This window comes from Elephantulus edwardii, unplaced genomic scaffold (assembly GCF_000299155.1).
Source record: "Elephantulus edwardii isolate Elephantulus edwardi_28Jun2011 unplaced genomic scaffold, EleEdw1.0 scaffold00017, whole genome shotgun sequence".
Classification (NCBI taxonomy): Eukaryota; Metazoa; Chordata; class Mammalia; order Macroscelidea; family Macroscelididae; genus Elephantulus; species Elephantulus edwardii.
Window position 1 is genome coordinate 23,547,447 of NW_006399767.1, and position 16,750 is coordinate 23,564,196.

A 16,750-nucleotide genomic window follows, 5' to 3' on the forward strand; every position below is an offset into this window, starting at 1 on the left:
TCTTCTCAGAGTCAGCCACAGTTTGTTATGATCTACACAGTCAAATGCCTTTGCATAGTCAATGAAACACAGATAGGCATTCCTCTGGTATTCCCTGCTTTCAGCCAAGATCCATCTAACATCAGCTATAATATCTCTAGTACCACGACCCCTTCTGAAACCAGCCTGGACTTCTGGTAGTTCTCTGTTGATGTGCTGTTCCAGTCGTTGCCCATAGTATTCTCTTATAATCCTAGAAGTCTCCTAAACATCCAAAGCCACTGCTGTCAAGGTGTGTCCAACATATAGCCACCCTGTAGGACATGGGAGAACAGCTGCATGGTCTCTTTCCTTGAGGAAGCGATTTCCACATCTTGCTCCTGCACAGTGGCTCAACCCAACTCATTGACATCGAGAAGGAGCCGATTCATGATTGACCCTTCATCCCAAGGCAGTAAACCTCAGAGGAGGAGATTGCCCATACTTCTTCCAAAGAGCCACTGGTAACACTTGTGTGGTTGTGTAGAATACTCTTCATGTCTGCTAAACTTACTTGGCCAATACTGTTATTCAAGTCCTCCTGTTCATTACTGAACACTTATCTGTCCTGATAATTATTAAAAGTAAGGTTTTGAAGGGCCCATTATCATTGTGGAACTGTTTCTCTCTACAAGTCTGTCAATTTTTGCTTCATGTTTCTAGGCCACTTCAACGCTCTTTTGATTACCATTTGCATGGTAACAAAAAAAGAAAGAAAGCCTATTTTGGGGAGCTATTTTTATTCAAAAGAAGTTATGCCTTTGATGGTATTGGTGACAAATAATGAATATATAACTGCCAAAAGAACAAACAATTTAGTCTTGGAAGAGGTGAAAGCAGGGCACTCCTTGGAAGCAAGGGTGGTGAAATTTCACCTCACATTCTTTGGATGTTTTATCAGAAGCCACAGAGAAGAACATCACGCTTGGAAAAGTAGAGGGTCATCAAATAAGAAGACCTTCAAACAGATGGATTGATAGAGTGACTGTAACAACGGGCTTAAGCACAAGAATTGTGAGGGTGGAACAGAATGAGGAGGGGTTTTGTTCTATTGTACACAGGGTAGTGATGAGTTAGAAACTATTAACTTGTACCTAACAAGATGTCCTAATAAGATCATTTCACTTTCAGTTCATTCGTGCCCTTATATCTAAACAAAGCATATGGATTGTTAATTTTTAATTCCATCTCTACCTTTTAAAAAGGAAGTCTAGTTCATTTACATTCAAAGTAATTACTGACAAGAAAGAATTAACTATTAACCATTAACTATTTGTTTCCTAAATGTCTTATATGATTTTTGTTTTGTTTTGGTTCTTCAATTTATCCATTACTGCCTTTTAAAAAATTATTTAGTTGGATTATTTTCAGGGTACTGCTTTAATGTCCTTCTTTTCTATTTTGTATCTATTTTAGTGCTTTCCTTAGTGGTTACCTTTTGATTACAATTAACATCTTAAATTTAAAACACAGGGAGTTCTGGTGGCCTAGTGGCAAGAAGCTGGACTACAAGGTCCAGAGGTACGTGATTTCGAATCCACCAGATGCTCTGCTGGAGAAGGAAGGGCAATCTCCTCCTGTACCAGTCAGATCCCATTTGACGGTAGACACACACACACACACACACACACATACACACACAAAATTATAAAATTTTTTAAAAAAATTTAAAACACTACTTCGAATAATAGGGGGGAGCTCTGGTGGTCTAGTGGTAAGGAGCTGTGCTGCCAGTGGTAAGGCACATGGTTCAAATCCACCAGCCGCTCTATACGAGAAAGATGGGCCATCAATTCCTGTGGATTTCCTGTCTCTGAAAACCTGCTAGAGTGTCAGCTATGAGGTGGTTCCGACTTGGCGGTACACACCAATAAACTTTGAATAATACCAACATATTTACAATGGTATACATTCACACTGCCCCTGTATTTCTTTGTTCCTTCCCCTTTATAGTAGTATTGTCATAAATTGCATGTTTGTACACTGTGTATAGCATAGATTTGGAATTACTGGTTTACAAACTTACCTTTTAAATCAATCTAAGAGCGAAAAGAGGGGTTGCAAAGGAAAAAAGTACAGTCATACTGGGTTTTAGATTGCCCACTGCCTCTGTGTCCCTGAAGGTCCTTTGCCCTTTGCTCCCCAATATTAGAAGACTCCTTCCAATCCTACCTTCGGGCTCTCTGGTCCAGGTCACACCCCACCCACATGACCCTGAGCAAGCCCTGCCCCGCTGGTGTGTACCTGTGTGTAGTGGCCACACATCATTCCAGGCTCACAGCTTCCTGTGGTGAAGTTGTAGTAACTGAACTCTCGGTTCCACTCGGCCACAGCCAGCTTTACGTCCATGCTATCGCCTGTGATGGCAAACAGGTTCTCGCCACGCTGCCCCCGATTAGGGTTGTGGGCCCACACACACTGCTGAGCATATTCCTTGGCGAAGGCGGCCAAATCATCGTCCCACAGCTAGGGAATAAAGTGAGGTGGAGGGGAGAGAGGGTGGTGGGAGAAGAATCAGAACAATGTTGAGGTGCCTTGGGGTCTCTTGAAGGTGGAGATGCCACCTCAGCTGGGTGACTCAGAGCCATGGCCTGGGGCTGGTGGCCTTCTATGGTGAGATGTGAGGGTGCCATTTGGGCACGGGAGCCCACCGAACTCAGAATCATTCATCGGCTGTGTGACTTTTGTACAGAGTGCCTAATATTGGTTTTTCATGGGATGGGAAGATTAAATGGCATGATATACGTAATGGTTACTATTAATATGTTTGCTGTTGTTGTTGTTGTTGTTTGCCATAAAGTCAGAACTGACCCATGGCAGTTAATCAATTGGGAGGTGATTGCCTATCCTTAGCTCCATTAAAATTTGGACAGCAGTGCCTCTGCCTTCCAGAGACACCCCTTAAGATGCAGGATGTTCAGTGAGTTGTTTAGTGAACGGGCTGTTCATTTGGCTGGCTCTGCCCCATCAGTGTGACTTCTCCTCCTTCTCTACCCCTCGTCACCCCTTGGTAAAACCTTGCCTTCTTGCCTTTACCCTCTCAAGTGTCATCCCCATATATCCTTTCAACTCTTGTCAACAGAGAACTCTTTTTTCCAAGAAGAGTAAATATTATTCTGTGACCCCTACAGAGGGGACTAGTATTCTTTCGTGACCCAAATAGCTGTAATGGAGACTTCAGAAAAGAGAATATGGGATGAGTAATATGGGATGAGTTTTATGTGACAGGGCCTCTCAAGTTCTGTGTTCCCAGACAGGAGAACAGACTGAGTGTGGGTGGGAAGCAGGGATTATTAACAAGTCATCTGGCTCAAATGATTGAAGAGGAAGGCCTGGATCCTATTAAACCTTGTCCTTGGCCTCTCTTGGAAATGGGTGGCCAGGCCGAATACTGCTCCACCCTCCGGGGGCTCAGCCAGTTGCGAGAGCCAGAGGACCCATAAAGGGCCAAGTGCTTGGGTGACCCTGAGGAGAAAGGACTGCGTGGCCACACCCACTCCCCACCCACTCAGTAGTCTTCAGAGCAGCTGTCTGGAGCAGAGCTGGGCGCACTTGGCTGGGGTCAGCCCTCTGTGACCTCAGGTAAGTCCCTTTCCCTCTCTGGGCATTTTTAGCCCAATACACTGGTCCCCGGGAGTCCCTCTAACTCTGGAAGAGTGGGATGAGAACGGAGCAGAGTGCTGGGGACCAGGAACGGGCTGTCCAGGAGAACCTTCAAGCCTAGCCACCAGCTCCTTTGGGATGAGGACCACAACATGGCCCCACCGACTGGCACAGTGGTGACATATGGGGCGTTCTCAACGAGAGCTAAAGGAGATGCCTAAAATAGTATCCCCTACAGATATCAGCTATAATTTCCATTCTGACTAAGGACCCCAAGTTTCACCATTAGGGAGCTCTTACTCAGGGCTTCACACTTCTCTGGTCTCCATGACCCCCTGTGAAGTTCAAATAGTCACTGCACCCACCAAATGGGCCTACGTGGTCTCTATCTGAAAGCAAGCCCATTCACACGTCCACTTAAGAGTCCTGGGCTCTGTGCCAGCCCTAGCAAGGACCAAGAAGTCCAAGTTCACATTGTCATGGATAATTGAGCATGTGGAGACATATCAAGATAAATACAATGGGTATTAGGTGGAGCACCAATGAGGGCCGGTTAGCCCAACTTGGGGGTGAGAAAAGCAGCACAAAGGTAAGTCTTAAAATGAAGTATTGGCTGGGCAGAGGGGGACAAGGCAGAGCATCAGATAAGCAAAGGTGTGGAGGTGAGAAACAACATTTTGGTGGAGAAGAAGGAAAGGTGAGTAAGAGAAGAGGCTGGAGAAGGGTCAGGGACCAGTTAGGACCTAGAGATTTGTCCTGAGGCAGGAGAGGTTACGGGGAGCCATTGAAGGCTTTTGAGCACAGCTGGGCCCAGAAGTTGGATCAGTCCTTCTGGCAGCAGAGACCAAGGCTGGAGAACAGATTGGGACTGTTTTAGAAGTTCCTGGGAGAAAAAAAACCTAAGGACTGAACCAGGGTTAGATTAAAGAGGTGAGAAAGAAGCAGGGTTCAAAGAATATGGAAACTTCTTGGAGGTAAAAGGGTGGTGATTGGATATGGAGACTGAGGGAGAGAAGAGAGTTGACGAGAAACCCCACACACCTCATCCTGGATCCTTTCTCCCTTTCATTAATCAAACACTTATAGAGCACTTACTGTGTGCCAGGCACTGTACTCAGTGTTTTATGCATATCCAACCAGCTCATTTTTGCAATAGCTCTGTAAGAAAGTTGTTTTTCCCCCGCCCCTTGTTCTCATCCTCGTGTTACTGATGAGGCTATTGGGGCACAGAGAAGTTAAGTAACTTGGCCAAAGTCACACAGGTCTGTGGCAAAGTCAAGATTTAAATCCAGACCATCTGGCCACAGAGTCTCTGTACTTTCATTGTTCCCAAATTATCTTAATGCTGGGGCTCCAGCCTTACCTTCCTCAGACCACTTCCCACCAGGCAGCAGCCTTGGTCTGGGGGATCTGAAGGGCTGCCCAGAGTATTTTGCCCATCTTCATGGTCCATGTATGTGCACAGGCAGGCTTTGACCTTGCCCCCAGCTGGTGGATTCTCCAACATCAATGGGCAGGGTGTAAGTGCATCAGGGATCATACAATGAGGAGACTGAGGTGCAGTGATGAGTTCCAAGCCCTACAGCTCTCAGTAGAGCTGGTACTCCACATTTGGTGCTCCTGAATTTTTCTGTCTGCAGTACCTGGTTCCCAAGGGCAATAGAGCTGTGCATAGCAGTGCTGTGTGCATCCGCATAGCCCTTTCAAGATCTTTCTCACATGCTTTCCTGTCTGAACTTCCGTACAGGGATTGCTCTGTGTTACACATCAGGAAGCAGACCTTTGGAAGTAAAGGGGCTCAACCAGAGTCATTCATTGGCACAGCTGTGGTTGCAATTTGTATCTCAGGCTTATGCATGTTCTCTAGTGTGACCTTGGCCTTGGGCATCAACTATGGGATGCCTAGATAGTGCCTGCCAATTTCCCAGGCTATCTGAGATGTTGGAAGGGATGAACCAGTCTAGCCCTCAGGGAATGAAGGAAAGGGGCAAATTTCAATCTTGAACACAATCATCTGTGGGCTCACCACCGACTTTAAGAAACAAAACCTTACTAGCTCTGGTGGCCTAGTTGTACGGAGTTACATTGCTAATTCAAAGGCACTTGGTTAAAATCCTACCGGCTGCTCCACTGGAGAAGGATGGGGCAGACTGCCCCCGTGCAATTGTGCGGAAAACTGCCTCTGAAAGCCTGCTAGAGGGTCAGTTATGGGTTAGTTTCAAGTCAAAGGTACACAACAACAACAATATAAGTGGGAAGACCAGTGGTTGAGTGGTTAAACTCATGGCTGCTAATCGAAAAGTTGGTGGTTCGAGTTTGCCAGCTGCTCAATGCAAAAGAGATTTGGCAGTCCGGTTCCACCTTGTATACCCGATAATCAGTGCCACTGAGCAGATTCCAGCCGACAGCCTCCATGAGCCTCCATGAGGCCTCCAAGGGCATAAAGCACGTGGAGATTGCCCATTTTTCTCCCAGGGAATCACAGCACAGTTCTGCTCTGTCCTGCAGGGTGGCCATGAGTCAGAACCAATTTCATGGCAATATATTTGGTTTTGGTTTTGAATGTGGTTGAAGTCAGGCCCTGCTTTCACCAATAAATACTCCTGTCTCTAGACAGAGGTAATCACCAGCTAGAATCTGGCTCTGCCATACATGCATTTACTCTGCACATTTATGTCTGCCTGCATCTCTCGTCTATGTTGAAGATAGAGTCTTTTTCACATGTTTTAAAACTTCATGTAAAGGGAAAACTCTGGTGGCCTAGTGGCAAGAAATTATGCTGTAATCCCCGAAGGTGTATGTTTCAAATCCATCAGACGTGCCACTGGAGAAGGAGGGACAATCTCCTCCTGTACCAGTTGTATCCGATTAGACAGTGTACACACACACATACACACATACATACGATCCCAAACAATCCTTCATGTAAATGAACCCTCCTATGTGTATTTTTGGGGAATTTCCTCCCTATGTTCAACATTATATGTGTGACTTTCAATCCATGATCGCATGTGCATGCACACACACAGCCTGAGTGGATTCTGGGGAGTCACTTCTGGTGAACCCATGTGTCAGGGGAGAACTGTGCTCCAGGAGATTGTCAATGGCTGATTCTTAAGAATTTTTTTTTTGCAAGTAGGTCACCAAATCTTTCTTCAGAGGTACCTCTGGGTAGACTCGAACTCCCAGCCTTTTGGCGAACAGCTGAGTGCACTGACAGTTCGAACCCCTTGCAGCTCTATGTTGATCTATGCATAGCTCTATTTACATCTCACAGATGAGAAGCAGAGTCAGGAAGGGAGAGGAACCCATCAGAAATCATAGATCTGGCAGGTGGCCCAGAAAGAACATGAGCTGTGCCCTCTCGGCCTCTGGTCCCTGCACTCACCTGGCTCCTTGGTGCTTCCCTCCTGCCCAGGTGTGCAGACCCATCCCTGTTGGTCTACTGCTTCTCCTCACCTGTGTGGAGGGCACCTGAAAGACCAGCTTCACTGGGTCCTACTCCAGATCCATCCTCAGGACCTTCTGCGTGTTAAAAAGTGTTAGGGAGGGACTAGCCATTGGAGTGGGAAGCTGGAGTGTGTGACCCTAGATGAAGCCCTTTGAGCTTTAGTTTTCCAGTCTGTATAATACGGCTACTCAGGAGGAACCATGAATTATGCAAGGTCAGGCAGGGACTCTATAGCTGACTAGAGGAAGGAGGCTGAGAAGTTCCAGCCTGGAGGCAGGGGAGGGAAAGTGGGAGAGCTAGAGGAAGGAGGCTGAGAAGTTCCAGCCTGGAGGCAGGGGAGGGAAAGTGGGAGGCCCTTCCCAGAACCCCTCCAACCTCAACAGGCTGCACTCACCATCTTCAGCATGTTTGCAGCCGGTGGGTACGTCTGGGAACGGTAGAAGTTGTGTGCCTCCAGTAGCAAACGTTTCTCGGATTCTGGGAGGGCTCCAGCAGGGCCCGTGGTGGTCAGCAGCAGGAGCAACGGCAGCGGCAGGAGCGGGAGGAGGCTGTGGGAACTGTGCATGGTGGCCAGTCTCCCTGCCTCTCCCATCCAGGGGTCTGGCAGCTGAATTTAAAGTCCTTCCTGCACTAGCACCACCCTGGCTGGGGTGGGGCAGGAGGGGCTGTGTCTGGAGGACTGGCCTGGCTCACACCGAGTCTTGGGGAGGGCTGGGTGTCTTGGGTCCTGACCAGAGTCTAATCCACTCCCAGCATTCATCTCCCTTCGGATGGTGCTTGGCCAATCTCCTTGCTCTCCGTGAGCAGAGGGCTTAGGTGAAGAACAGCTTGAGTGTCATAGTCCTTCCTGAGGTGCGAAGTGGTCTTCGAGGAGCAAACACATAGGCCACAACTGCTGCAGAATGGTGGCTGGCTGCACACGGGTCACATCCACTGGTTGCTGAGGACAGACAAGAGGAAAGAAACCACATGGGCCCTGTCACCAGAGGACCGAGGAGGGCCAGGGAGCCAGAGGCAGCTTGTGGGAGGGAGGAGAATGAGAAGGTGTGTTTGGTAAAACTCTGGGACCACCTTAAGTCTGAATCCAGTTTCTTCCTGTTGCTGTGATTCTGGTGTTTTCTCAAATGGGAATTGTGTTTGCTGTTTCTGTTGTTGAGTATCGTTGAGTGGGAACAGACCCATCACTGACCATCCAGTGGGCTTTCAGAGGCTGTAAATAGCACAGGAGGAGATTGCCCATCCTCCTGTGGAGCAGTTGGTGGATTCAAACCATGTGCCCTTGGGTTGGTGATGCAACTCCTTACCACTAAGCCACCAGTGTTCTCTCAAATGGTAATTGTTGTTGTTCTTAAGTGCCTTCAAGTTGAGTATGATCATAGCGACCCTGTAAACAAAAGACTGAATCCTGTTCTATAACTGTTGTCATTTCTCTAAGTTCAAAGAGTTTCCAGAGGCCTGTTGTTTAGGAAGTAGATGTCACTCCTGCTTCCAAGCCTGTCTCAATCTTGGACCTCTACCAAACACTGCCCACCGTGGGTGACCATTATGGCATTTGACACGCTAGTGTCACAGCACTCAGTATCACCGCAACCCCAAGTTACCTAGGTAGAGCGAATCAAACAGCAATTAGTGATAATTAATTACTAGAACCTACCTCACAGAGAACCTTTTTCCCAGCAGGGAAAAGTAGGGGGTCAGTGAAAGAGAGTCTTCTGACTCTCAACCTGACGGACTGACTCGGTGACTACCCCATGGGCTTGAGCACAGCAGAGCTCGTGAGGGTGGTGAAGGATACGGCGAGATTCAGGTCTATTGTTCATAAGGTCGCTATGCATCATAGCTGACGTGATGGTTCCCAGCCACAACAGTGGCCTCAAGGGCTGTCACTCAATTCTGCCAAGTATATTTCAACTCTTGGCAACTCCAGATGGGTAGAATAAAGCTACTTACAAGTTTTCAAGGCTGTGACTTTTGGAAGCAGATTTCAAGTCTGTTATCTGAGTCAGTTCCATGTGGGTTCAAACCATCAAACTTTTAGCTAACCATTGGTGGCATCGTGGAAGTACCATCAAGATGGCAGCCAAGAAACCCTACAGAGCAGTTTTCCTCTGTAACATGTAGGGTTGCCATGCATTGGAATTGACTTGGAAAAACAGCAGTGGGTGGGAAGCATCCAGCGTGGTACCCAGCACAGAGCAGGCAGCAGCTACCCATGTCACATGTCTGTGGCTGGTTCCTGCCTTGATGGGGAGGGAGGGGCCCTGCTTATAGGGAGAGGGGCCTAGAAATGGAGTTTTTCTTATGGACTAAATTTTCATCTTCTAAGTATCTTCTTGAATGCATGACTGCTTGGGGCATTCTTTGGACATGGGACTCTGTGGCCATGCCCACTCTAAATACAGAGCAAATAGAATCTAAATTCTATATATTTGTTTCTATTCCCTGAAATCAAAAGTGAACAGACAAGCAGAAAGTGAAGATCCCTGGTGAGTGATGCACAAGGGACCCTGGAGGGAGATGTATAGGAAAGGGAATAGGCCAGGGGCCAAACACCAGCTTTATGATGATCGTGTAAGGATAGCAGCTGAGGCACTGACCTTCATGAGGCAGGAAACTAAAACTAATACACAAGTTCAGCTGAAATCCTTGAAACCTGCATTCTCAGGGAACAAGACTGAGGGGGAGGGGGGGAATCTGCCCACTGGATTTGGAAAATGGCAAGAAAATCTGCCCCTATCAGGTTAAAACAAAATTAATTGAGGATTCTTAGGTTGTAAAGAATGGGGAGCCCCAGCAGAGACAAAATCATGGCTGGAGGGAGCTTTTTTGACCCAAACCACTTGGGCCACACATGAGAAAATGTCTCTAGTTTCAGCTTACAAACAGAAATGACAAACTATCTTACAAACTGAACCAGAGACAATCTGTACCCCAACTGGAGGATTTCTGTGCCCTAAGCTTGAGATGGGAGCTCCGGTGGCCTAGTGGGTAAGGAGTTGTGTTGCCAACCCAAAGGCAGGTGGTTTGAATCCACTAACAGCTCTATGGAACTGACAGTCCTCCCACGAGATTTATAGCCTCCGAAATCCTTCTGGAGGGCCAGTTATGAGTTGATTCTGAGTGCATAGTACATTACAACAATCAACTTGAGACGAGGTCACTCTGGTGGCAACTCCATAGGTATTTATTGTGCCTTTAACCCAACGGCCTCTCCAACAGTTCAAATCCACCAGTAGCTCTGAGAGAGAAAGATGGGCAATCTCCTCCTACGCAATTTACAGCCTCAGAAACCCAAGAAAGGTTCTGCTATGAGTTGTTTCCCATGCAACTATAATGAGTAATGAGAAGCTTGAGGTGATAGAACAATCTGGAAAACATTTTTAAATAACTGCTTAAGATGATTAAGGAAATCTGTGGGTAGCTGAGAAGGTTGCAGACTTGGAGGACAAGAAAAGTGCTCTCCTGAAACAGATGAGGGAGTGAATAATTTAAAAGCGATGTATGATAGGGTATTATGGTTATCACAGGAGTCCACAATTAAGGTTGCATAGTGGAATGTACTCGGGGTGGTGGGAGGGGTGCGGGGGGGATTGTGTACCAGGGAAGGAGTGTTTCTTTTACTTTTGAAAGAGAGGAGCGAACTGGGGGGAGGGGGAGGGGGAAAACAAGCACAGCAATGAATGAATGGAAATCCAAAATCTCTGTAAATGCTCATTAAAATTATTAAAAAAAGAAAGAAAGAAAAGTGCTCTCTGCTGATCATGGAAAGGAGAGCAGGGGAGTGGGTCAGTTTGTGGCGTAGAGGTGACGCTATTGCAGAAAAGTAAGAAGAGGACCTGAAAACAGACCAGATTAGACCCACAGGCCAGACCACTGGACGGCAGTGAGGTGGGCCTTTCCTCTCTGTGGACAGGAAAACCCAAAGAATGCCTGATATCAAAGGCTTAATAGAGAAATAAGGAGACTTAGAAGAAAACATAGACTTCTCAGGGAATCAAAGTACTGAAAGACCCGGCCTGGGAGCCGCTAGTCTGAGGAGTAAGTGGAAGGGCACACACAGTTTTGGGACACCGTCTGGATAGGACCAGCATTGGCACTTCTGGTTGTCTTGGTGGGGTCCCCTCTCCTCCCTAGTAAAGAACTCTGTGGGCTTAGAACATTGGGCAGCATTCACTCATTCAACAAAGGTTGCCAGGTTTTGTGTTGGGTGACAAGACAGACTGGATCCCTGTTATCACAGAGCAGCTGTTCCATGACTCACCAGGGAGGGAAGGATCAACAGAAGTAAAGAAGAAAGTGGAGTTTACCAGCTGGATAGCCTTGTTTAGGGCCTCAGTTTCCTCATTTGAAAATTAGGGTTTAGAACCTACCTCATAGCATGGTTATGGGCATTAAATGAATTCACCTCAGAATAGCACCTCCCACTACCATCAGCTGCCATCTAACAAGTTTCTCCTCATGACAACCCGATGTGTGCAGAGTAGATCTAGTCCATAGGCCTTGGAGCAGTGCCAGGCCTTCCCCTCAAAGCGCCTCTCAGTGAGATGGAACTGCCAGTCTTTTAGTAAATAGTTAAGGGCTTAAACATTTGTGCCAATAATGCCGTTCTTAGATTCCACTGAGTTGGTCTCAACTCATAGCAACACCATGTGCAATGTAAGAAACGTTGCCAAGTCCTGCACCAACCTCACAACTGTGCTTGAGTCCACTGCTGCAGCCACTGCCAGCCCAGCTCACTGATGGACAACCGTAACGCACCAGAACAGTGCCTCACTCACTGTGGCCAAGTCTAACGAGCTCACAGCTGACCCCCAGCGGGGTTCCAGAGACTAAATCACACAGGGAGAGCTGCTTTCTCCTGCAAAGCAGCTGGTGGACTCGAACTGCCTTTAGGTTGACAGCACATTTCCCTACTCACTAGACTACGAGAGCAAGTAAATGCTCATTGAATTGGCCAAGTTGGGTCATATTAATCTATTCACGGTTGTTATTACAGGTGGAAGAGGTTGCAAGACCTTGGAGCAGAGAAAACAATATAGTAGCCTGGCCTGACTTGCCCTTGAGGAAGAGCAGCTTTGTGGGGGAGGATGGGGAGCTGACAGCTTGAAAACACACACAGACATACACGGCAGGGTGGTGTGAGCAATAACAGGAAAGTAGGCTGGGGAGACCTTCTGGCAGGGATGCATTTGGTTGGAAACAGGCTTGCCGGAGAGGGAAGGAAGAAAGGGTAGCTGGCCTGAGCCAACCACAGTGTTTGGGGACTTAGGGCGTGCACTGACAGCAGAACCTGGCCAGACAGCAAACTCTGATGTGCACATTCCTCTGGGCTCACAGAGCCTCTCTTCTTGGTTACTCCTCATGATCTGTCTCTGAGATGGGTCTCATGACCATTCTGCACCAGGAAACTGAAGTGCAGAGACAGCAACCGATTTCCCCATCATAGCCCAGCCAAAAAGTGGCAGAGGTGACTCCAGTCCTGGCTGGTCTGACAGCAAACCTTATTTAATTAAGAAGCACTTTCTAGGAGTTTACTATCTGGCAGACACTTTCCTAAGTATTTTGCTTTATGCTGACTTTTTAAACACCTCTCTTCCAAAACTGGTTAGAACAGTACATTGACTGGCAGAGAACTGCCAGAAGTTCACATTGGATTTAGAAGAGGCATGGCATCAGAGATATTTTTGCTGATGTCTGATGGATCTCAGAAGAAGAATGTCTATTTGTATTTGACTATGCAAACACATTTGACTGACACACTATGGCTAACACTGAGAAGAATGGAAATTCCAGAACACAAAATCTCTATCTAGATCAAGAAGCTGTTGTCCAAACAGAGCAAGGGAATACTGCATGGTTTAAAATGAAGTAAAGTGTGGGTCAGAGCTGTATTCTCTCTCCATACTTATTCAATCCATATGCTCAGGAAATCATTTGAGAAGCTGAACTTTATAAGAAAGAGTGTAGCATCAGGATTGGAGGAAGACTCATCAACAACCTGCATCATGCAGATAACACAACCTTGCCTGCTGAAAGTGAGGAGGACCTGAAACTCTTGCCTCAGAGGATCAAGAACTTCGATAATGGATTACATCTCGACATCAAGAATACAAAAATCTTCACCACTGGACCAATAGGCAACATTATGATAGATGGAGAAAAGATTAAAATTGTCAACAATTTCATCTTGCTTGGATCTACTGTGAAACATTCTTGGCACCAGCAGTCAGGAGATTGGGAGACATATAGCATTGGGAAAGTCTGCTGTCAGGGATCTTTCCAAAGTCCTGAAGCACAGTTATGTCAGTTTAAGGAGTAAAGTGTGCCTGATTCAAGCCACAGTCACTTGTTATGCATCTGAAAACCGTACAATGAATAAATAAGGATGACAGGAGAAGAATCGATGCGTTTGAGTTGTGGTGTTAGAGAAAAGAGCTGAATATCTTATGGACTGCCAAAAGAACAAAGATATATATATTCAAGAAAGTGTAATCAGAATGGTCTTTAGAGGCAAAGACGGTGAAGCTTGTCTCACATATTTGGGCATGTTATTAGAAGAGACTATTCCTTGGAGAGGAACAGCATGCCTGGAATGGTGGAGGGTCAGTGAAGGAGAGGAAAACCCTCAACTAGACGGACGGACTAATAGTGTCTGTGTAATGAACTCAAAGGAGTCGAGGATGATAGGGACAGCACAGGATAGGGACAGAGTTCTGATCTATTGTTCAAAGGATCACTATGAGTCATATTTGACTCAATAGCACTTAACAACAACAATAAGGGAAGGATGGAATCTCTGGATAGTGCACATGGTTAATGCATAAAGCAGGTGATTGAAAGGTTGGATGGTTGAGTTCAACCAGTGGCCTGGTGATCTACTCCCCAGAATCACAGCCACCGAAAACCCTCTGGAGCACCACTCTACTCTAACACACATGGTGACTGTGAATCAGAATCAACTCCACTGGAACTGTTTTGGCTTCTGAGATGGGTACCATCATAATCTTCTTTTTACATATTAAAAAGCCCTTAAATCCAAAGAAACAACAACAAAAATCCAACACAATCACATTGAGTCAGTTCTACACATGGCGACCTCATGTGATACAGGGTAATTTATCTTTGCAAACAAAGATCAGCAGATCTTTCTTCCACAGCACTGCGGGGTACGTTCAAACACTAACCTTTTGGTTAGCAGCCATGAGGAAACCATTTGCACCACGTAGGCTTTTTGGTTTGATTTGTTTTCCCAGTTAAGAAGCTAAGGTCAACAGACATTGAAAATCTGCCCCAACACACAAGCTAGTCAGTCACACACAGCTGTTAAGTCACAGAACCAGATTGCTGAGGTCACATGTGGGCTCAATGAGGCACAAGGAGGGGAAGATTGGTATTTGAGGAGCAAAATAGTCAGGTTGATGAGATGGACCAAGATCAAAGCAAATGTGGACCTTCAGGTCTGCACCCCAGGCCAGTCCCTAGCTCACCCTCAGTCTTCTCAAGTCCCACTGTCTCCTCACACCTACACTTCTCTTTCCAGCCCCACCTCAGTCCACCTAGCTCAAATTTACTGGCCAGAACATTTCCCCTGCTAGTCCCAGCCTACAAAATCCAGTCAGGAGGAAGCAGTTCACATGCCTTGGGGTTGAGGGAGGAGTCTAGAGTGGAAAAATGGGTGAGGAGGACCTGGAGCTATGCTATGCTTCACTCAGCCAGTTCCCAAGCGTTATCACTCCAGGCCAGAGGCCCCTGCACTGGTGCCACAGATCATCCTGAACCACTCACCTTTTGGCATTAGGCTTTTTAAAAAAAACCCTCCTTTTATTATGGATATGATTTTCTCAGTTCTGACCCTCACCAGTGTAGCCCAGCCTGCTCTTCGTTAGAATTCAAGGGTCAGGGTCAGAGTCAGGCTGGATTGCTGGCTGGACCATAATTTATGTTGCATGGAAACAGAAGTTGACCACAGAGCAGCTTGATGAAGTAATAATAGTGGAGACACTGACTAAGCCTTTGAAGTTCTGTCACAAGAAACAGCACACCAGGGGCTGCAGGAGACGATTTTCAACTGAAACAAACTATTCTGTAGGACAGATAAGTGTCTCTGATAGCATTAGAGAACAGTGCCCCAAGGTGAGCAATGGAAGCAAGATTGTCCAAAAATGCTGAACGTGCCTGGAGTTCAACCAGGAGTTGAAGAGTAGGAAAGGACCGCCTTCTGCTCCTGAAGAAGCCCTGGTGGTGCAGAGGGTTAAGGAAGTGATAGAAATGGAGCTCTACTGGCTTGTTGGTAAGGGGTTGCATTGCTAAACCAAAGCCAAGCTGTTCGAATCTACCAGCTGCTCCTTGGGAGAAGGATGGACAATCTCCTCCCATGAGATTTACTGCCTCTGAAAGCCCACTGAAATGTCAGCTATGAGTCGATTCTGCATCCAGGATCCATAACAACAAGAACAAGTAAGTGATAGGCTGGTGGTTTCATTCCACCAGATGCTCTATGGGTTAAAGAAGAGGCAGCCTGCTTTTCTGTGGAACACAGCCTTGGACACCCTAACGGGCAGTGTTACCCTGTCCTCCAACACTGCTGAGTCAGAATGGACATGCAGGCTGTGGGTTTTCCATTCCTCACACCAGTCCTGTTCTTTGTATGCCACTTGCCCACAACCAAGTGGCCACTCAGTGGACACTGACTTCCTTTATCTTCCATTCTGTCTCAGGCTCCGACCACCTTGACAACTTTCCTTCCTCCTCCCCTCATCTTTTATCAAAGACTTGTCCTCCATCTTTTTGCTCTGAGCTTGTGTCTCTCTGTCCTCGTCTCTGCCTCCACTTTAAAGATCCCTGATGGCACAGCATGTTATGTGTTGTACTGCTAACCAAAATGCCAAGAGTTCAAATCCACTAGTTGCACCATGAGGGTGCTTTGATGGTTCTTCTTGTTGTTGTTGTTATGTGCCATTGAGTCAAATAAAACTTACAGCACCCCTGTTCTGTCTTGTGCCATCCTCCTCATCTGTCACTCTCGAGTTCATTACTGTAGTCACTGTGTCAATCTATCTTAGTGTGGATCTTCCTCTCTTTTGCTGACCCTCCACCTTTCCTAGCATGATGTCCCCTTCCCAGGAATAGTCTCTCCTAGTAACATACCCAAGGTATGTGAAACGAAGCTTTGTCATCTTTGCCTCCAAAGAGCACTCTGGCTGTACCTTCTCCAAGATATGTCTGTCTGTTCTCTTGTCCATCCATGGGCTATTCAGTGCTCTTCTCCAACATCACAGCTTAAAGACATCATTCTTCTTCTTTAATCCTTATTCTCTGTTCAGCTTTCAGGAGCATAGCAACTGATTGAAAAGACCATGTCCTGAATCAGGTTCACCCTCCTCTTCAAACTGTTATCATTGCTCCTCATTAATTTGGAGAGGTCCCTGACAGCAGATTTGTCCAGTGCAATATATCTCCTGATCTCCTGACTGGCTGGTACCAAGGGTGTTGACTCTGGATTCAAGTAAGATGAAATAATTGGCATCTTCAATCTTTTCTCCATCGCTCATGATGTTGTTTATCGGTCCAGTGGTGAGAATTTTCATCTTCTTGACATTGAGATGCAATCCATATTGAATGCTGGTAGCTTAGTGGTAAGAAATCACCTTACAGTGCACAGGTGTGCAGTCTGGATTC

General features: G+C 46.6%; 1 protein-coding gene across 1 annotated transcript in view; it reads right to left on the reverse strand.

The window, feature by feature from the left end:
• PI16 (peptidase inhibitor 16) overlaps positions 1–7,637 on the reverse strand; it is a 22,134-nt gene extending 14,497 nt beyond the window's left edge. The window contains exons 1-2 of the mRNA XM_006882167.1: positions 7,467–7,637; positions 2,263–2,484 (exon numbers count right to left, since the gene is read on the reverse strand). Coding sequence (XP_006882229.1) covers positions 2,263–2,484; positions 7,467–7,637 — 393 coding nt within the window. The remainder of the gene's footprint in view (positions 1–2,262; positions 2,485–7,466) is intronic.
• Between the last annotated feature and the right edge of the window lie 9,113 nt (positions 7,638–16,750).